This window comes from Sciurus vulgaris (genome assembly GCF_902686455.1).
Source record: "Sciurus vulgaris genome assembly, chromosome: 7".
Taxonomy (NCBI): Eukaryota; Metazoa; Chordata; class Mammalia; order Rodentia; family Sciuridae; genus Sciurus; species Sciurus vulgaris.
Window position 1 is genome coordinate 7,972,373 of NC_136467.1, and position 23,161 is coordinate 7,995,533.

At 50.8% G+C, this 23,161-nt stretch overlaps 1 protein-coding gene across 1 annotated transcript in view; it reads right to left on the reverse strand.

The window, feature by feature from the left end:
- The window catches only part of IGF2R (insulin like growth factor 2 receptor), a 100,898-nt gene extending 78,555 nt beyond the window's left edge, over nt 1-22,343 (reverse strand). The window contains exons 1-2 of the mRNA XM_079146596.1: nt 22,025-22,343; nt 4,311-4,450 (exon numbers count right to left, since the gene is read on the reverse strand). Coding sequence (XP_079002722.1) covers nt 4,311-4,450; nt 22,025-22,173 — 289 coding nt within the window. The 5' untranslated portion in view covers nt 22,174-22,343. The remainder of the gene's footprint in view (nt 1-4,310; nt 4,451-22,024) is intronic.
- Between the last annotated feature and the right edge of the window lie 818 nt (nt 22,344-23,161).

Sequence of the window (23,161 nt, forward strand, 5' to 3'; positions counted from 1 at the left end):
GCCAAGCATGGTGGCACACGCCTGTAAACCCAGTGACTCAGGAAGCTGAGAAAGGAAGACTACAAGTTCAAAGCCATCTTCAGCAATTCAGTGAGACCCTAAGCGACTTAGTGAGACCTGGTCTCAAAATAAAAAGTAAAGAAGGGTTGGGGATGTGACTCAGTAGTTAAGCACCCATGGGTTCAATCCCTAGCACAAATAATAATAATAATAATAATAACAACAACATCAACTACAATCACACACAAAATTTTTTATAATTGCAGAAAATAATGAGTTATCTATAGCTAAGAGCACACCCAGCATTCCAAAGAGGAGAGAAAAGGAAAAACCCACTATCTAGCCACTTTATGGTGAGTTCTGATATCAAAGGCAAAGAAAATTCTAAGCTTCCAGAGAGAAAAGACAGGCCATATCCAATGGTCAACCAGACACAGTCTGACAAGAAGGAACCATACATCAATAGACAGGAAGAGGAGTTCAGTATCACTGGTAACCAAGTAACTGCATATGAGGCCACACTGACATACCATTTATAGCCACTTGGGTGGTAAAAATTAAATACTGGGTTGGAAGTACAATGCCAGGGCTGTCCTATGTGGCAGGTGAAGTGTAAATTAGTACAACCATTATCTACGTTAGCAAGGCAATCTGTCCTAAAGTGGACACTCAAGTACCACAGCTGAGCTACAGCAGTCCCAGGTACACATACACACAAGGGAATGTTATGCTTACATATACACCTGTAAAAAGAAACGTGAAAGAGTATCTACTACTCCTCACAATAGCAAAAACCTGGAAACAACCCAAAGACCCGTGAACAGAAGAGTGGATGAATGAACTGTTGTAGGTTCACACTACAAAATATTGCAGCAGTTAGAAGTAATAAACGATAGTGAAAGACAACAGTACGGCTATTTTGATATACACTATTAATGTTACCGTAAGTCCCAAAAAGTTATGCATGGCAAAAGTTAAATATAAAAAAAAAAAATTAGTAACATATATGCAACTAGTTTTTCTGGAAATGAGAGTGAAAAATTTTTGAATAGAATATATAGGTCATAAAATCATTTAAATAGAGGATATGAACTAATGACAATTTCCAATAGAGAAAAAGGGAAGGGGGGAAAGCCAGATAATGGTTACTCTCAAGATCCTTGTTTTTGTCAGATAGGATTCACTGTATTGTAACACAACCCAATTTCCTAAAAGGTTCGTCCCTAGATTGATGATGAATATGTCATAAACCCAGATTAGAACAGATTTAATTCTACACATTCAACTGAGGCCTTGGGAAGGAAGGGCAGGGGGAGCAGAAGAGGACAGAGGTAAAAAAATACGAAGCCAGTGAGCGAGAGGTCCAAGCCCAGGAAAGCCCCACAGCAACGGTTCACAACGCAGTGCGTTCTCGTGCCCGCATCTGCGCGAAGGTCTGCCCACCGTCCTTCCCTACCTGAAATTCCCAGTCTTTTGCAAACTGTTTTTCCTGACCGGCTCATACAAAGAGCACACAAGGCCCGCCCCTGGGGAGGCTCCCAGGGCCGAGGCTGTGGGATCATGAAGGACTCCCCGCAGTCACGGGTGGTGGGCAAGGCTGGGGTGAGGCAGGGCAGGGAGGCCCTTGAGGCCAGAGCCTGGGGAGGGGAGGTGGGCGGGGCCAGGAGGTAAAGTCACCTTGGGTGGGGCCAAGGGGGCGGGGCGGGGCGGGGCGGGAGCGGCTGGGGTGGGCGGGGCCGCGGCGATGGGTGTGGGTTGAGGGAGGGCCGGGGACCAAGGAGGCAGTGCAAGGGCGAGCGCAGAGGCTAGACCAGACCGGCGGCTGTAAGGGGCAGGGTATCCGATGGCTGCGCAGCAAGCCCCCCACCTGGGGGACCCCATGCATGCCTCCCCTCCAGCCCTGTGCTGAGCTCCTACAGGCCCATCTGAACAGGCTGGCTCTCTGAAAAGAGGATGGAGAACAGCCCTAACCTCGGACAGAGGTGTAAGCGCCTCCATACCCTCAGATTTAGTCTCATACTAGAGCCTTAACATTTTTTTTAGGGGCAGGGGTACCAGGAATTGAACCCAGAGACACCTGACCACTGAGCCATTTCCCCAGCCCTTTTTATTTTGAGACAGGGTCTCTCTGAGTTGCTGAGGCTGGCTTTGAACTTCCAATCCTCTGCTTCTGGGATTACAGGCGTGCACCACGGTGCTGGGGATACCAGCTCCTATTGACCTACTGTGCACTCGTTAGTGTGGTTGTTTGGAAAGTTCACCTTTTTTGCTTTCTACCAAAATCATAAGTTAGTTTCTCAGTCATCCTCTCAGGGCAGTGTAGCCTCGCATCCCATTCCCATTTCAGCTGTATACCTGTCCCAGCACCCCTGCAACTCTGGAAACAGCCTGAGTAAGCAAGCTGTTTGTTTACCTACTTTATGCTCCAGTGTCTTCATTTAAAAGATAAGGGATATGCAATCACTCACTTCAAAAGGCTGTTGAACAAATTAAATGAAATATTTTATTTAAACACATAAGACCTGACACCTACGTGCACAACAAATGTTATTTTTATTGCATACACGAATTAGCAAAATTAGATTTATTGAGATTGTCCCTATGCTAACATTAATGTCACTCACTTAGGAATACGATTTCCTTCCTGGAGATGAAGAAAAAGAGCAAATTACCTCTGGGCTAAAAGTATACATCATCACTCTCTCGGGGAGTCTGAGGCTCCAGGGAAGGCATCTGTCATGTATGTCTACAGGTAGAAAAGGAGACCAGAAACTGCTGGTTCAAATCATGAACCTAAACTACAACTTAGTTTTGACTCATCTAGCTGCCTCAGTCCCTACCCCTGAGCAACCTTCTTAATCCCCTGGGGCCAGTGCTCTGAAAATACCTCCTATAGGATCACCTCTCCATTACTGTCACAAAGAATCTGTAGTGGATCCTTCACCTCCCAGAAAATGCCACCTCTCCTTCCTGGCTTTCAAAGCTGACAGAACCTGGTCACTAACTGTTCCAGCCAGGCCCACCACACGAGCATCCTCCCAGTGGCCGGTCTACACTGCGTTAAGCATGTTACGTCACTCTACACTGTACTGCAGCCAACTACAAGACACACTTCCATCAGCCAAAACTATGAGACTCAAGTACTCTAAAGTCAAGAGAAGACTACATTTTCCCCTTTCTGAAACCTAAATAATATTGGCCAACAGGCTCACTAGTGGTCTCTCTGAATTAAGATCCCAATGAGGAAAATGGCAATCTCCTCCATAAATTGAGTACATCACCAAGAAACAACAGGTCTCACCCGAGAACTCAAAATAACAGGTGCTTCTCAGCTCTCCCTCCTGGGCCTCAGATCCCTCTCACCTATGTTCTCAGCCTGGAAAGTCTTTGCTGAGGGAAATCGAATAGTCAGACCCCTCCCAGGAGACCGGGCACCTCTTTATCTGCTACCCTCCACACCACTTTCTAAAAAGCCCTTGAACTGTGTGTGAAGGAATCTCCATTCACAATGCCAGACACAGCTGCCACAGTAAGCTGTCTCTCCCAGACCCGAACACCACCCAGCACCCCGTCTGGCTACTGCCCCCAACGCCTGCTCAAGACACACAGTCTCCCCTTCCCCACTGTTCATGACAGAACGGCACCTGGCATCTGAGCTGCCTTGGTCAAAGACCACCACGGAGACCCCACTGCCAAAGCAGGGCTCCGCGTCCCCTCCTGTGGGCATGTGCCATAACCCACTCCCTTGTGACCTGGCAGAGCTGTCGACCCCCTGGCACCCATAATCCTCAACAGGAAAGGGATCCTGACCCAAAAAGCACATCTGGAGGCAGACGTGAGCCCAAGTGGCACCCCCCCCCCCCCCCAGATTACCTCCTCAGGACTATTTAACTCTTCGTGTGAGGATGCCAGCAACCACATGAGGGCACTGCCTGACAATCAGACCACCAGAGAAGAAAGCTGAAAGGTGCCAGGAGTCGGGGCTGGGCACGACAGACCAGGCGCAGGAGGGAAAGTAGAGCACACTTAAGAAAATCCTGGGTGAGAAGGGAGAGCCCGCAGGAACCATCTTTCTGCGTTAAATGCACATCTGTACCATTCCTCCTAACCACCGTTTTCATACTGTCCACCAGATGGAGGAAACCTAGGGGACATTCCAATTTGCCACTGTGACTATTACAAAACACAGAAAGAAAGTGCTACAAAAATATACAGTTGTGAACACAGCTACGTCATACAGCTACCCACGTGAAGCCACATGTAAAACCGGGACGTGCTGCCATCCGGCCACCGAGACCCGCTTCACTTACCCACTGAGCGGTAGGTGCTCGTCTTCAAGTTGTACATGCAAACCGCACTTGATGGCCCACACTGGACGATATCCACGTTTCCACAGATGCTGATTTTATAAAGTATGCTATTTTTTATATCAACAGCTTCCCATATATAACTAGAAAGAAAGAAAAACAACTTGTCATTGATTTGCCAATGATTAAACTTCTCTTGTTTTACTTTCAAGTCATACTTGCTTAAATGGCCACAAACTAGAAGACATTTCCTTTAATCAAAATGCTGAAGTCAAGTATGTTAAGTTGAAAAGAAGTCCCGGCAGAAACCCTGCTCTGAAGCCACCTTAGGACCTAACAATCATAAAAAGACTAAAATCCTACCCTAAGGATGAGGCACTAACTTTTCCAAATGCCCCGAAATGCTGAAAAGTTGAGGGAATGTTTCAAACTTTTTACTTTAAAAAAAAAAAAAAAAAACCTAGTTAAAACAGTTAGAGCACACCGGAGACAGTCCTCCTTCTAATCTGACCTCGCACAGCCACAGTTCAGATCCAAACAACACCAGAACCTGAGACAAGCCAAGGACCTGACGCACGTGGGAGGAATTCAGCTGAGGCCCACTCTCTGGAGTGTCGCGCACACTGTCCCTGAGAGTCTGGCGGGTGCTCAGCAAGGACCTGCTGGCTGACGCACCTACACGGTGGACAAAACAGCTGGCTTGTCAGTTCCGTTCCATCCAATTACCCTGTTCTCTGCTCTTCCCTGGGAGAAAGTTTTGTCTGTTTTGTCAAATGGGACCAACTCCTCAGCAGAGGCAGAAAGGGGAAAGGAGGACAGTACTAAACACAGAACGCAAACAACCTGCTGCCTTTAGTTCAGGGGCGGACCCCCAAGGCTAGGCCTCCGGAGTTGCAGGGGTTAGTCTGCAGCTCACCGCCTGCTGCAGCGCCCTCTGATGCCCTCTGATGAGAGGAAGCCTGGCTCACCCAGCAGGCAGCCGCTTCCAGAGCATCCCATCCCTATCTCTGGGGCACGGGAGCAATGACTCAGCACAGCACTGCCTGCCATGCACCCCCCAGCCCAGAATGGTTTCCAGGTGGCCCCATCCAGTAGTACAGGAACCACAACAGCCTTCTGGGGTCATGGCAAACAAGGCACCACGTGTCCCCATGAACTAGTCTGGGGAGCAATCATCCACGTTCCCAGAAGCCAGGGGGTGCAAGCACACACATGCACTGGAGCAGATGCCACGTCTCCTGCAAGCTGCAGCCACCGAACTGCTACAAACCTGAAAAACAGGTTGCTCAGTGCCCAGCCTTGGGGTGACTGTCAGGCTGGACAGCAGTTACTCAACTCAGCTTCTTCATGGGTAAGCGCTTAGGAGGATTAAGCCTGAGAGAATCACCCACCCATCACCCAGCACAGAGAAAATCACCAACAAAGGGTTGCTTCCCCCGCCCTTGTTCACCCTTACTCACTGGGTCCCCCAAGTATTTCTTGAGTACTTACTGGGGAGGCGCAGGCGAATGCAGCAATGAGCCACAAAGACAAAAGTCCCTGTCCTGCTGGACTGCACATTCCAGGGGGAGAGAGAGAGATGCAAACAAGCACACTGCTGGCAGACACTGAGGAAAACAAACTAGCAGAGATGGGAGCAAGTGACCAGCTACCTCAGACTAGGGAGCCTTCTGGAATGGCACCTGCCCTGGGACCTGGCCAGCAGGACCAACCCCAGGGTAACAGGACAGGAGGAGCACACCAGGCAGAGACCAGCCACAGCAAGGTGCTAGGCGGGTGAACCCAGCACGCTCACAGAAAAGAAGGGAGCCAAGTGGGAGAAGAGGGCAGGGCAGGCAGCGGACAAGGCCATGGAGGGGAGTGGGGCACTGTCAGGCCGGGCAGTTTACACCAGGCGGTTTGATTTTATACCTGAAGTAAAGGAAGGCCACTCGAAACTGAATTTTTCCTGAAAAACTGAAACTAAAATTTTTATTTGTGAAGTATGAATAAAATTTTCTTATTAATTATGGTTAATTACAGAAAAAAAAAATGTTAATCCCTTATTCAGGAGCCATGACTCAGTTTTTCCAAGCAATTAGTCAATTAAAAGCCTCAGCATGGCCTCGTTAAAGTACTTCGCAGTCAGTCCTAAGGGTACATGACAGAGATACATAAAGGTACGGTTTAAAGTGAGCCGACCAGCAGGAATCCACCCGAGGAAAGTCACACAGGCCAGGTATGGTGGTCACCTGTGAGCAGCTAACCAGAGACAGGCAGGAAGATGGCAAGTTCAGGGCCACTCTGGACAACTTAGCAAGGCCCTGTATCAAAATAAAACAAAACGGACTGGACGGTGAGTGCTCGCCTAGCACGTGGGAGGGCCCGGGTTCAATCCCCAGTACCGCCAAAAAAAAAAAAGGAAGAAAAAAATCCACACGGCACCTAAAATACTGTGTGCTTTTCTTAAAAACCAGAAACACACTGCTGTTTTTGCAGAGTGACACCTGAATAAGGTAAATGTAAAAAGTATGTGTGTCTGGGAAGCAGAAGAGAAATGCGAAGGAGTGAAATGAGGGAGACTGTCCTGGTGAATTGGAAATCAGGGTCCCGGGCAGCTGCCTGGTTAGAGTCTATTCTTTCTCTATTTGCATTTCACTCCTTTTTTTCTCAAGATTTATCAAAATGTAAATGGTGCTGGGAGCAGGCAGGGGCGCCTATTAAAGCACTCTGCACACTGTCCAGGGTGGGTGGGCCCGCGCCACTCACAAACACCAGCCACAGCACACAGCGAAGGCACTGGATCCCAAGCTCTGAGTCACATCACTTAAGAACCAAGGAATGGTCACAGCGCATTTCTAAGCTGGCCAGCGAGGTCTGCAGGCTGTCAGTACTTGAAATATTCTAAACCCAGTGGACGCCGTGTCTGCTTTAAAACAAACACGCCTGGCTTCTGGCATCAAGAAGACGGGCACAGTCACTAAGCTGAAATCATCTCTCTGGAAACTCACGAAGCACAGTTCACAAACCATTATGCACTCTCGTACAAAGACCCTGGGGGGATTTGACTGTCGCGCACGCTTCCCTGAGCAGCAAATACGTCTTAAAAACTACTACATAATAAATAAATTTAAATATAAAAATCTAATAACACTCTTTAGGATATTACATATCTGAAACTAGATGATTGTGGATTTCTTGCCAGACTAAAGGCCAAGCCACCAGAATGGCCTACACAGAAATCATTCTTAAAATTAAATAAATACTAAAGTTTAAAAGCACTAGGACCATATGAGAGAACCAGAGAATAAAGCTATTGGACCAAAGAAAATAAGAAGGTATCTTTGGGGCCGGGATTGGGGCTCAGTGGCAGAGCGTTTGTGGTTCGATCCTCAGCACCACATAAAAATAGATAAATAAAAAAAGATATTGTGTCCATCTACAAAATTTTTTTAAATGTTAAAAAAGATGGCATCTGGGCTGGGGACATAGCTCACTTGGTAGAGCGCTTGCCTTACAAGCACAGGGCCCTGGGTTCAATCCCCAGTACCGCAAAAAAAAAAAAAAAAGATGGCATCTTTGAGAAATAACCAACTTTGGTCTGAAAGTCTATTAGAGAGTCTCTACTTAAAGTGAACACACTGCTAAATGAAGCATCTCCATCCCACAGTGACTCTGCTCCAGGGGCAGCCAAGCAAGCAGGACAGCCAGGCGGAGAACCCCAAAAAAAGTGCCTGCTGGACTAAGCTCACTGGGCTTACAAAAATAAAGAATGGGGGCTGGGGTAGGAAAAAGTGAGATGAGCACATTAAGATCAAAGAGAAAACTGAGCTGCAATATTAAAACTTTGAATTCTAACAAGAAACGAAGCTCTGGAAGAAATACCCACCAGCTCGGGGGACTCCCGTCTTCACTTGCGCATATGCCAAGCAGTGAGTGGTTTACATCTCTGCCTCGGCCAGCAACCTCCCTGGCAGAGGGCAGGAGGCCCACTCCCTTCGGAGTCCCCGACTCCTAGCTGCACTCCGCCTCCTGGGAGCGGGAGCTGCGGCAGGAGGGCCAAAGCCCAGGGAAGCAGCCGGCCACGGACACATGGCTGCGATGGCTGGACAGGGGCATCTTCCAGGCAGCTGTGACCTCACCACATGGAACTCTGGGACATCAACACCCACCATCCCAAAACCAAAGCAGATGCAGAACCACTTTAAAAAAAAGGGAACAGATATTTGTTTTTCACTCGCATGAAGTGAAAACGGAGGGCCCGGGATGCAGGCCGGAGGAGCTCTGTCCCCACCAATCAAGTCCTGTCTTAAACTGCTGTGACCTGCTCCCAGCTGGGGCTCCCAAGGCCACCCTGGAGGTCGCCTGCACTTCAATCCCAAGAGAGCCGCTACTCGGCCTTGGGCTGAGAAGGAAACCCAGGCACCGGACAAGGCTCACAGATGGACGCTAGCCCTGAGCCACACCTGCACTGCCCGCAACACCATCTTCCCTCTCCCTTTAATCAGCTTGCGGTCAAAGACCCCAGTGCTCAGTTATGAGGTGACAAAGAGAAACACCTCCAGGCCATCTGGGCCCCAGAGCAAGAGCTGAGCCACCAGGTAAAATACCTCATTTGTTTCGGCTCTGATTCTTTTCAGCTTTCAGAAAACATGCAGTTTGAATTACCACACTGAAACCAGCAAACACGCCACAGAACTTAGCATTTAGACCTTGTCACAGAGGGCCATTAAGATGACAGATTTCTGTACAGCATAAAGACTTCCAAATTCCTAGTACGCTGTGCAGCCAACCGCTAGGGTGTAACCTGATTCATTAAAACAGTAATTACACAGAAAAGCCTATCTCTGTGCAGGGCAATCCCCCTCTCCAGTGTAATGTCCACGGGCAACTGAAGGAGGCCACTTCCCAGGGGCTGGGCCCCTCAGTGCCTCCAGAGAGAAGACACAGCCTCTGGATACCCTGCGCCTCCCGCCGGTGGGCAGGTGGCCTGCTCCCAGCCCAGCTCTGCTTTCTCTCCTGCCACCTCCGCACCTCTCCTAGCACCAAGCAGGCTCCACAGGCGTGACAGCAAGTCCTGTGCCGGCCCGCTGGCCAGGGATTTCCACCCTAGATGGTGGCAAACCACACCAAGGAACACCTACACTGTCTTCCTCACTTCAAATTCACACCCTCCTGCAAGTTGAGGAGGCCCGAGAGTAGAGTGTGACAAGTGCCATCGACAACCCGGGAAGGTCCTACAAACCATCAAGTCCAGCAGGAAATGGGGGAGGGGCAGAAGTCACACCCGCCAATGACGTCAGGAGGCAAGGATGGTTTTGCCGAGGTATGCCCTTCCCGGGCACCTAACTTACGTGCTTGGCCGTTCACGCCTGTGCAGGGGATTGCAGGGTCCACTTCAACCTCGCCTGGTTTATGTCTCCAATGTCCGGAAAGGTGTGGGCAGATCACCCCCCAGGACACAGACCGCCAACCAAGCCAGAGACGGGAAGGCATCTCTCCCCCTTCCCAGTGCCACTACAGCAAACGCCACCCCTAAAACCATACTGGCCAGGCCCAGAGCAAGCGAGGGGCAGCAGAGCAGCAGCCAACCTGACCGGCCAGCGCTCTGGCCTTGCCCTCGGACAGGCAGTGAGGAGAACGGCACAGCTACCGCCACCGACTGGCTTTCACACTATGTGACACTGACAGCGAGGTTCTCACTCATGTCGCCTCTGACTGCCTGTCAACCGCAACACCCTGCAAGACATAATGTTGAGTTCTTCCATTTTTAAAGCAGCTAACACCAAAAGCAAGTAGAATTCTAAGGCCAAAATGTATGACGTGCCTGATCCTTAAAGAAAAAACCCTTAGAAAACTGGGTTCCTCCCTGCCGATGAAAAACACTGCATGAACTATCGTCTTTCCGTCCCCTCCTCATTTACTGTCACATACACACACCCTTGGAACATCTCCAAGCTCCTCGTTCCCTGTGAGCCTCAGGGTTTTGGTGATGGGTGTGTAGCTCTCCAACACTCTGTCAGTGGCCTTGACTAACTGGCATACAGGGCAGGGACGACAGACTCAGTCATAAAATTAGTGAGCCTGTGTGAATCTGTAATTTGATTTCCTTTAAAAAATAAAAAAGAACAGTTGGCGATATGCAAGTGAAATCCACCCAGCAAGATACTGCACACAGTCACCAGCAAAAGGAATGTTCTGAGTGGGCAACGAATCTCACACTGGAGACAAAGGGAGTGGGGTCTTTGCAAACTGCACATCCAAAAGAGCCGTGCCCACTTTGGGCATGCGCCCAGGTCTCCTAACAGACACTTAAGAAGTCATGTGCTTGTCCCTGACCCTGTTACTCTCAGTGTCTCAGCTCACACAGCCAGCCCACGAACCCCCAAATCTGAACCAGTCTCCTAAACTAACGAAAGAAGGAAAAGAGCAGGAAAGGGGAGGCACGTGAGGAGGGAGGCCCCATCCTGCAGCAGGGCCTGGTCCCTGCTGCGGACAACCTTCTGCTGCAGACACGAGTGAGAAAAAACATCTGATCTGGCAGGATGACCATCCCCTGGCGTGAAGCTGGGGAACACATGAGATTGACACAGCAGGCCTCAGACTTATATAGGAAGTACTTCACTTCCTATTCTAACAAACCCACAAAGTTGTGGATAAAGACAGGAGGCCTGTTTAAATAGAAAAAATTAAAAAGGCACAGAAGTAAGTGCCAGGCATCAGCTTTTGGTTTTCCCAGATAGTTACGCAGGGTCTGGAAGCAGGAAGCTGGCTGGACAGGGAGGGATCTGGCTGGAAGCTCTAAATCGACCATGGCACCTAAGTCAGCAACAACGCCTAAAGGAGCAGGCGGCCAGCAAGGTCCCAGCAAGGTTCTCGAGCCAGCATCACGGTGAGCGTTACTGGGACAGCGTGTGACAGAGAACGAGTCCAGGGCCCAGACCTGAACCCTGCCCCTCCACTGACCAACAGGTTGGGTGAGACCCACTGAGTCTCTGAGCCCTAAAGTCCTTGTCTATAAACCCAGTTAACCGGCAAGGTCACTGTGAGGGATGAACCCAGACCAGGAACATGGTGCTTCTGAGAGAGCTGTGATCCAGGCTTTCCTCTGGATCAACCGGAGGATTCGGACTGCTTAAAAATTGAGTTTACAAAAGGTAAGTTGGCTTAGGCCTCCCCAAAGATGTCACATGACACTGGGAAGGGATTGGAGGTGCGTGGGTACTTGTCCTGGGTCATGTCCATGGAGCTGATAGAGCTGGGCCTCAAGTCCAGGGGCACAGAGGTGCCATAGACAGGGACGGGGCAGGGACAGACACACACGCACGCATGCATGCACGCACACACACAGGCACCTCCTGGGATTTTTGCTCAGGGCAGGCCAGCAACTGGGCCTCCCAAAACCATGCCACCTTGCCACCAGCTGCTGTCACCAGAAGAGAGCCCAGATGAACCTGAAACTCCTGGCAGAGGAACAGGGGGACACTGGACTCACTTCCTCTAGAGGCTTCATGGCACTGAGCTGCCAAGGGCCCTGAGACACAAAGGCACGGCCCACTCCCTCTGCGGCAGCTGCTCCATCAACTCTGCCGAGCAGCCGACAGGCCAGTGCTCCACCTCAACCTGCCCTGTGAGATCTCCCCAGATGAGAGTCACGGCCCGGGTTCGGGTGCTCTGCCGCTCACTGCTCTCCAGTGTGCAAGACTGAAGGCAGCCAGCCCGTGCCCAGCATTCAAAACTCACTGCACCTTCCCCTAGTCTGTCCTACCACCAGAACCAGAAAGCCTCCTGGACCAGCGCCCTTCCTGTAGGGCCCAAGCACAGGAAGGAAGGTCGGCCCTCTAGATACACAATGCTAATGAGGCCACCAGGTGCTGCGCCTTCACAAAGGCCAGCTACTGGACACAGGACAAAAGTCCCTGCTCTGAAGACACAGGGGTCAAACCTTGGCCAGGCTCATGAGCTGGCAGAAACTAACACCAGCTGTGGGAAGGGAAACTGTGTTCCCAACAAGCAGTTCTCAGCCCTGCTCACAGAAAGTAGGGCTGCCTGTGTGTCACCTGACCAAGGATCAGGGAGCAGAGTCTTGGGCAGCTTCTGGACACTCTCCCTCCACTTCCCTGCTTCTCAGAGTGCGACACCAAACCACAGCCAGCTGAGGCCAGGGCCTCCGGTCACAAATTCAGAAAGTGGCCAAGCCAGTGAAGAGGCCTGCGGGCCCCAGGGGAAGCACTATCTCCACATCATGGCAGGGAAAACACCGCCAACTTCAAGGGAATTTGAGATAAAAGGCAGCTGAGCACTAAATCGAAGCAATTAGAACTTCCACATCTCCATCCTACCAGAACCTCCGAAGGCTTCAAAGTCATCAGTGGCCTCTGGCCCAGCTAATCCTTGTCTCCTGCCCCCCCCCACCCCCCGCCCCTGCTGCCCCAGCTGCCCCAGCCGCAGGTCTGGCCTCAACCCAGGTCCTAGAAGGCCCATCCCTGCAAGACACTCCTTCACTCCTTGAGGCTCAAGTGTCCCTCCCGGAAAGGGCTGGGGATGGTGGATCCCACGTAGAGAGTCCCACAGGCCCCCGCGGCCCTGCCCCAGGAGCACATCGGCTCCACCACGAAGATGACGAAGATGACGATGGCGGGAAAGACAGAAGCTGTGGCTTTCACTTTGCAAGTGCAAAGTACCACTTCCACCAAGACGGGAGGGAGGGCCCGGAGGAGCCGCGGGACGCTCAGGCGCACTTCTAGGAAACCCACTTACTTCCCTAGCACTGCTGTTCTGGTGGCTTGGCGTTCTATTTGCAGTTCAGGGTGTGTTGCGGGACTTTTTCACTTGAAGCACAAAACAGCTGTTTTAAAATTTATAATTGACTTTGGAGGAAAGCTGAACTACCCAGATGGCACCAAATTAATTTTTACACACAATCGAAACCCTGTGGTCAAGCCTCTGCGAGAGGCTCTGCTCCATGACAGCACAGTGGGTGTGGATGAGGCCACAGAGCAAGAACAGCCTCCACTTTCCTCCTAGCACCCCCAGGCAAGCCCAGTGGCAAAGGCCACTCTTCACTGCTGACACCTTCCCTCACCTTTCCTTGGTCCCTCTGGGTCCTAAAATCCACCTAAAATCAGCATGCTCCTTCTCTCATCTCCTAAACCCTCTGCTCTGCAGCTCTGCTCCTCTGTGTGAGCCAGGAATCTGACCCCATCTGGAGGAACTGCCATGCCCAGCACCTTTGCTGAACAATGGCTGTCTCGGGGAATCTAGAAGCACAATGAAGGAAAAAGAAAAATCCCACTGAAGGACTCTAGCTGACCTGACCAGCAAGCCTCATGCTCACAGGAACTGGAGGGCCTGGAATCCTGCCCCCTGCACTGGCCAACATGGAGACGAAAATAGCACATGATGTGGTGTGCGGGCGCCTCAGAAACCTGGCCAGCAGCAGCTGGTGGTCAGCTGTACAGCAAGGTGGGGTTCGGGAAGCGCTCTCACATCCACCTCCTGGCCTGCAAGCTCTTGCCTCCACCCACAGCACACATGCTGGGAGCACACTCACCCCCACCTGAGGGAAGCCTGGTAATGTCCAGGTAGGACAAGCGTCCCTGACTGCTGACCCCGCTGCAGAAGCCACTGGGACTTCCTGACTCCTGCCACAGACAGACAAGAAGGTCTTCTCTTCTTCCCCCAGGCAGTGCGACCGCAGCCCCCTCCTGCTTCTGGCCCAGCGGCTGCAGGAGCTGGGTGGAGCAGGAAGGGACGCAGGGCCCTCCCTGACACGTGGCACTGGCACCCACCCGGGCCCCACACCTCTTATCAAGCTCCTCACTGTTCCAGGGAGTCTGGGTTGGGAGGGAGCCCTGGTGACCGCAGAGCTCAGCATCTCAGAACTCTGGATGTAAAATGGACCTGGAGAACCACAGCCTAGAGGCTTTAAAACTTTTTCAGACAGTAGAAACCTTTCTTCCTCAACAAGCAGCTCACGTGGAGTGCCAACAGATGAAGGAGTGGCGCTCGCCAGTTGAGGCTCAAACTCGGAGCCACTGACAGAGAGCTCCAGGGTGCCGAGTGACAGCTGGAGCAGAGAATCATGGACTCGGGCAGCAGCCCCAACAGGTAGAGCCCCCAGCTCACTTAACCCATCTGGAACACTCGAGCTCCCAACCAAGCTGGAAAACAGCAGCAGCCCATCCGACACAGGAGGAAACCAAGACCTCAGGGTCCTGCAACTTGCCCAGGGCCTGTGGAGGAGGCATCTGGATCCAAAATCAGAAAAGTGGCTTCCCTGGTCCCGAGGAGGAAGACGAGACCAGAGAGGAGTGATCTGACAGAGCCAGCTCAACCCTCAGTCTCAGGTAGAGGCAGGACACTGCATGCTGCCAACAGCCATGCGCAGGGTCAGCAGCTGCCCCCCGCAGGACCGGTACTGGGGTGATGAGCAGGAAGATGAAAGAGAGCCTAGGACTCATGCCAGTCCCAGGCATGCCACAGCTGCCGTCCCTCCAACACAAGTTATAGCCACAGTCCAACAACTGCTCCCAGCCCTGAGCAGCTGTACAAGGAAGCAACAAGGGTCCACGAGGAGACACTGCACAGAGCAGGCACAACCACACATCACCCGGCTGGGAGGGCACCACCACCACCAGGGGACAAACTCCCAGGAAAGAGGATGAAAACAGCCATCGGGGCCAAACCTGGAAACGTGTACTCGGAGGGATGCCAGAGGCCACACACAGCAGAGGCAGCGGTGAGCACACATCACCCGAGACCCTGAGTCAACTGGAGGCACACACCCAGGAGCAGCAATGACTCCATCACCCACCCTGTCCCAAGTGGTGGCCAGGCAGCAGTGCCAAAGCAGCCCAGACAGCAGGCAGGAGCACAGTCAGTGTGAGTAGAAGCTGAACAGCACGGCTAGGAACTCTGAGCCAAACACCCAGCGTTTTATACAAACACAACACCCCCAACTCAGCCAGGCAAGCTCCACCACACTTACTGCCACAACCCGTGTGCCTGGCGTAGGAGTCCACTCTGCATTACTGTTACCAACGGCTCCTTGTCCCTGATGCCCATCCAATAATGAGGACACGTTTTGAGAAAAAGGAAAAGAAGGTGTATTGCTTTCCTAGCAAAGGAGAAACAGGACTCCTGTCCCAGAGAACGGGGGCTTTTAAAGAGGGATGCAGAGGCTACATCTCACGTGGTCTCTGCTGGAGTGGCAATTCACTTGTTAATTGGGGAGACAGTCATTTCTGAGACCCTCTGGTGCCATCCCCAAGGTCTGGATTACTTGCTCCCCTAGTGGGCGTGTGCTCAAGGACAGATAAATCTGCCTAAAATGGGGATGAAAGGCCATCCTGTTTTCCCCTGAGATGAGTGGCGAGGAGAGATTAGGGAGGAGCAGGGAGAGAGGAGGAGAAAGAAACAAGTCCATTCTAAAAATAAGGTGCAGTGGTGGAGCAGCAAGGGTTGCACTCAAAGCACAATGTGGACCACGGTTATATTACTATACTTCAATACCTGAGGCAGACTAGCTTTACAAAGAGACTTATTCTGCTCATGGTTCTAGAGGTGCAAGCCCAAGGGGACCCTGGTGGTGACAGAGTGCGCCCAGGCGTGCATGTGTGTGCACACGCTCTCCCTCCTTCCTACACAGCCACCAGTATTCAATCATGAGGGTTCCGCCCTGATGGCTTTATCTAATCCTAATCACCAGAGCTGGATTAAGCTTCTACCCTCTTTAATGCCTCACAGTGGGGCTTCAACTTCAGCACATAAAGCTCTAGGGAGCCACTCAAACCATATCCAGACTACAGCACCTGGAAAAAAAGACTTTAAAAATTTACTGGGTCCAGGAAGTTCAAAGTTCAACTAGCTACTAGAACTGTGTATGGGGGGATGGGGGAGTCCTGGGGATCAAATCCAGAGCTAAGCAGGCACTCTTCCTGCTCATCACCACTAAACTGCATCCCCAGCCCAAATAGAAGTTGGGGTCCTAGAAGGAATTACACAGAACTAACGGACTGGGGTTGGGGGGCAGGGGAGTCCAAATCTGTAAAAGTTCTGTGGGACTCAGAAATAAACGTTGCTTTCAATACATTTCTTAATTACATAAAAGGATTTAAGATAAAAGATCTTAGCTTTCAATTCAAACTAGAAACAGAAAAATTAGTTGAAAGGGAAGATATAAATGAATAAAAAATGGTGAGAGATGGTATACAAAAGAAAATGCTAGTTCATTTAAAAAGACTAAAAGATGGTAAACATATTTTTGGTAAATACAATTCAGAAAAGAAGTGTATGAACGAGCATCAGGAATTTTTTAATTTACCCACATATACAGAGGTTTTTGAAAATATGAAAGAGTAGCATTATGTATATATTTACATATAAATGTATAATTAAAATGACAATCTTGTGCTGGGGCTGGGGCTCAGCAGAAGAGCACATGCCTGGCCCGTGTAAGGCACTGGGTTTGATCCTCAGCACCACATTAAAGTAAATAAAGGTACTGCGTCCATCTACAACTAAAAACATTTTTTATATATTTTTTCTTTCAGTCATAGATGGATACAATACCTTTACTTTATATTTATTTGTTTTCATGTGGTGATGAGGGTCCAAATCAGTGCCTCATGCAGCCAGGCAAGCACGCTACTGAGCCACAATCCCAGCCCCTAAACATATTTTTTTAAATAAATAAAATAAAATGACAATCTTCTAGAAAAAGAGAGATTATCAAAATTGGTTCAAGAAAATGTAGAAAATCTGAATAGACAAATGAAAGCAGATAAAACTGAACCCATAGCCAGGCATGGTGGCACACACCTGTAATCCCAGCGATTCTGGAGGCTGAGGCAGGAGGACCCCAAGTTCAAGGCCAGTCTCAGCAACTTACTGAGATCCTGTCTTAAAACATTTTTCTAAAAAGAGCTGGACATATAGCAGCCCTGGGTTCAATCCCCAGCACCAAAAGAAGGATAAAAGAAACAAGGGGAGGGGGAGAGGCCTGAGATCACAATCAAGACTGGTCCCCACCTCCACTCCACCTTCTCCAGGGTCCGGGTCTCAGGAGTGTGTTGCTATTAAGTTCTACCAAAATTTACGGAACAGAAAATGTCCAGCTTGTATAAAAGCAGTGCCACACATGCAAAAATACTAAAAGTTAACCAGTTCTGTCCACGAGGTAAACATTCCTGATAACAGAGTCACGTAAATCACCACAAAAGATAAGCCAGTCTCACTCAGAAGCTTAGCTGCAGGCATCCCATATCCAACATTAGTAAATAAAACTGTATACATTATGGAAAACAATAAACTTTCACCCTTTCCTCATATCATACATAAAAATCAAACCAAAAAATCAGTCACAGGGATAAACATTACAGTCAAAACTTTAAAACATGCAGAAACAAACACAGGAGAGGCTCTTTTGTGACCACGGGTGGACCAGTGTTTCTCAGTGGGGGGTGACTTTGCACCCCAAGTGTCATTTGAAACGTGTGGAGCCAGTGACAATGCCTGTACTCAGAAGACTGAGGCAGGAGGATCACAAGTTTGAGGCCAGCCTCAGCAACTTGGCGCAGCCCTAAGCTACTGAATAAGACCCCATCTCAATATAAAAAATAAAAAGGCTGAGAATGGAGCTCAGTGTTAAAGTACCCTCGGGGTTCATTCCCCAGTACCAGAAAACGGAAAAAAGAAAGAAATGTATGGAGATGTTTCTCTTTGCCTACATTGGGGGAGGAGTGATCTTGCCATCTAGTGGGTAGAGGCCAGGGATGCTACTTAACCCCTCAAAGTGCAAAGGAAAGCCCCTCCAGCAAAGAATTCTCCAGTACCAATGACAACAGTGCTGACGGGGTGAAATTCTGCAGTAGATGAAGATTTCTGAGGCTACAAAAAGTACAAGCCATTAAGAAAATGTTAAATTGGAGTCATCAAATTTAAAAAATATCTGTTCTTCAAAGGACATCACTTAAGATTGGAGGAAAGCATGACACACATAACATCTAAGAAAGGGCCTGTACCCAGAGTTCCTAAGAAACCCTGAAAGCCCACTAAGGGGACCCAAACAAACCATGGGTGGGGTGGGGGAGGCAGGACATCACTTCTAAAACACACTCCAGGTGAGTTATGGTGCATAAATACACGAAGGTGTTCAAGATCATCGGGTAGCCCAGTGTATACAAGAAACATCTTTTTCTTGTTCAACACCATGATCCAGCGGGAATATGAAAAGTAAAACACTGAGATACCTTAAAGACACACCAGAATGGCTAAAATTAAGACTGGCAAACCAGCATGGTGGCACACACCTGTAACCCCAGCCACTGGGAAGGCTCAGGCAGAAGGATGGAGGCCAGCCTGGGCAACACGTCAAGACTGACTCAAAATTTAAAAAGCAATGGGATGGAGCTCAGTGGTAGAGCGCCTGCCTAGCACACACAAGGCCCTGTGTCAGGGGAGGTAAAAAAGATGGGCAAGACCCAGTGTTGACAAGGATGTGGAACAGCTGGGATCTCATTCACTGCTGGTGGGAAAGCCAAACGGACAATGTTTTGGATCACCGCTTGGCAGTTCCCATAAACTGAAGCAGCTATTTCCACCTCCCGGTACACCATCCACAACCAGCTAGGATATTACCAAGACATCTTCATGGCTAGGACAATCCAAAGAAAAAGAAGGTGACAAACAACAGCATGCCACCAGATCCAGATTGAAACTGTGCTGTGCTGAATTCTTTCTGCCCAGGACAATATAGTTTATATGTCAAGGTCAAAACAGACAGGATAACACCTAACCTGTGTTTCTCAGACCCATCTTCTAAAAAACTTCCTTTTCTATGAAACACTGAAAAAAATGTGAAGCCCAATTAGACACTCATTTCCTAGGAATCTGTTGCGATGCTGTGCTAAGAATTAATACACAAGGCCTAATGTAACCATTATTAACAATCATAGACTTCTACACACATATATGGTTAAAAGAAGTGCATATACACAAATGGATATATGCTAACGTGTGGCCCAGATTAGGCATATAAGCACTGTTTCTTTAGAAAAATTGCCCGAAAAAAAAATCCTCAGAGATAGCAACTAAACCAACCTCGGCTCCCAGCTGGCTTTATTAGTCTCTTGTCCTCAATAAAAGTTGTCCTCAACTTTCCAGCATTTCTACCCTACACCCAAAAGATTTGGGGAAAACCTGTTCTATATAAATTTTAAAGCATTTACCTACTTAAGTCACACCAGTACACTTTTCTTAGCAGCACGATTAAGATTTCATCCATTAAGGACGTTGTTAACACCGAGGTAAAGGGTGAAAACTTGCATTTATAATATGACGGCATTTTACAAAGTTTAAAGCATGCGATAGTAAGTAAAGGCACTGAGTAGCAGAGAGCATTTTGGCCCCTTATGGTGGTTCTGCATGGCCTGGCCTCTGCCCTCTCTCCCCGTGGGCCCCTCTCCTTGTTCTCACTGGTCCTGCCCCACTGACCTTTGGACATTCCTTCCCACCCCAGGAGCTCTACCCAGGCCAGTTGCACCACAAGTCATACTGGCCTCAAGAAACAAGTCCTTCCTACTGGCTCCCAGGAAGCAGCCAAGTAAGAATCGCTCACTTTTCCACATCACAGGGCTCGGCCGGCACAGCTCTCCTCCTGCACTCGGAAAACATACTACTGAGGCTCTTCACAAACACACACTCATTGAAAGTGCTGCTTGGAGCCAGCTACACTTGGGGAGCTTTGCTGAGCTGTGCTAGAACCCAACCCACGCTGAGCAGAGAGCAGGTCTCCACGTGCACTGAGGTCCTGAATACCACTGCCAAAATGGTTCCTCCAGCTTCCTTCACCCCTCCCAAAAAGGAACCGCACCAGGAGCTGCACCCCATCCCAGGAGTGAGGCTTGGGCCAATGCCGTCTCCATGTGCAACTAGGCAGTGACAGGGGAAAGACAGGTGAAAACCCACCCCTGGCGCCACTGGCAGGTCCGCTGCCCAAGGAAATCTGGCAGAAATTCTAACTAAACACAGCAGGGTTAGAGATTCCATGACCCCAGAGGGTAGGTCCACACTAACAATGCCCATCTACCTAAGAACCCTCCCCAGCTCTGGCCATTATGCCACAAGTGACTGTGGCTGGAGTACAAGGGCCATTCTTCCCGGACCATGGGGCTCCGTTCCTCTACGGGATGAGGTAAATGAGCACAGGTTCAAGATATTGTGAGAACTAACCTAATGCACTAGTCAGTCTCCCTCAAGGCCGAGCTTGACTTGAGCCGTTGAAGGAATATGCAATTAGCTAACAAGACCCAAGACTTCAACCTGACCACCAGCACAGCTGCACTAACTTCTTATGGATGTTCTTGGTTCCAGTGGCCTTTATTCCAAAATTTCCTGCTTTATAAATAAGCATGCGGGCGCCGGACCCTGCCTAAGTTGCCTCCCTTCCTCCATATTATGAACTTGCTGCAGCAACAATGTATCTTCCCAAAGCTCACGAGCCTATGAACTGCAGATAGCAAACTCCCTCACACACTCCCCCCCCAAAAGGTAAAGAAATAAAGAATACCATGGGCCTTACCAAAGGGTTTCCATTCGGGTCACCCTCACCCTCTCTAGAAGAATAATTCTACAAGTTATGAACTCAAAGTGCCACTCTGAGTTCATCAAACTTCACCTGATAAATGGTAAAATAAGGACCCCAAAGACCCTACCACAAACGACCCTCAGTTCAAAGTACACCCACTTTATTCTGAAAAGTCATTTGTCAAAAGAGAAACTGTTGACTGTTCAGGATTTTAGTCCTGCTTGCTTTTTACCCACGTTTAAAAAAGAAATAAAAGCTGGATTTTTTCATCATCCTAATCAGTCCAGAGGTGGTCAGAAATCTCCAGGAATTGGCAGTTCCCCAGGCCCACCTCCTGGTCCTAGCTGAACACCAACAAACCCAGATAGGACTAGTGATTACACAATCGCAGTTCCCAGAGCAGAAGACTCCACGAGAATAATCCACCCCGGAGACAATGACATCATGTGAGCAACCAGACAGGAAGTTGGCTCGGAGAAGTGAGGGGTAAAGTCTTGAAAGCCAACACAGGATGACCATCCCGACCCCCAATTAAAAGAATTCGAAAACAAAGTCACACCGTGCGGAAAACCTACTTTAAGGAAAAAATGAAAACCCGCAAGTAGAAAATCAATCAGCAAACGAAAGTAACAAGACCCAACTCCAAGGCCACATGCGTGGGTTCCGACTCACTGGTGAGTCCTTCCACATTTGGGGGCCTAACCAAAGCCCCGCTGGTGGAACTTTAATGGAAACATGCAGTGGGACAAAAGCAAAGCCGTAGCTCTTGCCTCCTCCAACTTCGCAGACGCACGGGTGTGAGAGGGCAGGCACTGGGCGAGACTAGCCCGAGTGACACCCAAAAGGGTCGGGCAGCCGGCGCTTGCACACAAAGCAGCCCTGACTTAGTGACAGCCACAAGTGGCCAGGCACAGGGCTCGCGGGCCAGCGCCAGGACGGCGCGTCCTCCCGCGCCCCCCGCCCGTGCGAACGGGTCCCTACAGTCTCTCCTGGGCCACCACGCAGGCAACTTTCCCTCGGGGGCGGGGCAGATCCAAGCATGGACTACGAGCGACTCAGACCAAGTCCCTCCCCGAGCGCTCCCTGCCCCCCACCCCGGCCCCGGCCCCGCGCACCGCCAGCGAAGCCTGCGCCCCGTCGGGCCACCTACCTGCACAGCTCCGGGAACTCCACAGTCTGGGCCTGCGCGGTCCCCAGGGCCGCGACGAGCAGCAGCAGCTGCAGCAGGAGCAGGGCGCGCGGCGGGCGGCCCGCGGGCGCCGGCCCCAGGTGGGCGCTGCAGCCGGAGGCGGCCCCCATCGCTCCGGGCCGGGGCTGCGCGGCGGGCGCGGGGCTGGCGGCGGGCGGCCGCTCGGGGCTGCGCCGGGGGCAGGGTCGCGCCGCCAGGGCGGAGGTGGAGCCGAAGGCGAGCAGGAGCCTGAGCGAGAGTGGCAGCCGGGGGGAGCGCAGCTCGGCCGGGCTCAGCGGCGGCCCGGAACCGCGTCACGTGACCGCCGCGCGGCACCGCCCCCGCCCCCGCCCCCGCCCCCCGCTCACGTGACTCCCTTGTTCAGGTGATCGTGGCCCGCGGGGCTCCGCCCCGGTCCGGGTCACGTGAGCGCGGCGCGGGCGGGGCGTGCCAGGTGCCCGCAGAGGCCTGCGCCTCCTGGCTGCGGTCAGGCGAGCCGACCCTTCTGGCGCGCCCCACTAGGTCCAGGCGTGGCCACTTCCCAACTTAGGGCGGACGGTCCCAGCATCCATCAGCTGCGTGGGCAGAATGAGGGGCGGGAGTCTGAGAGTCCTGGCAGAAATACCTTAGCACAGCCGTGTAGCTGCGGATCAGGGAGGCGGAGTGAGCACGGTTTCCCGGAGCCATGCCTGGGGGTGCCTTGCCCTTGAGGGACTCACACCTTCGGTGAAGATGTTATTTCCCAAGCGTGGGCTTCCTGCAGCAGGGAAGGCGACGCAGAGCAACAAGCAGTACTGTGTAGACGGAAGGGTAGGTAGCTACCAAGCAAGTGCCACTTGACGAAGGTTAATCAATTCCTGTTCAGATGTCATGTCGAGCCCATACCACGTGAAAGACTCTGCGCTAGGCACGGTGAAAGTAAGATAAATCTCAACACTTCAGCCAAAGAAGCTTGCTTTCTTTTGGAAAAATAAAGATGCAGAGGTTGGGCGTATAGCGAGTTGTAGTGCTTGCCTAGTATGCCTGTATTTCACAGATGAGAAAACGGAGGCCTGCAGAAATTAAGTAACTAGGTGATGGTGTAGGTCCTGAATGAAAAAGCCAGGGTCTAAGCCCAGT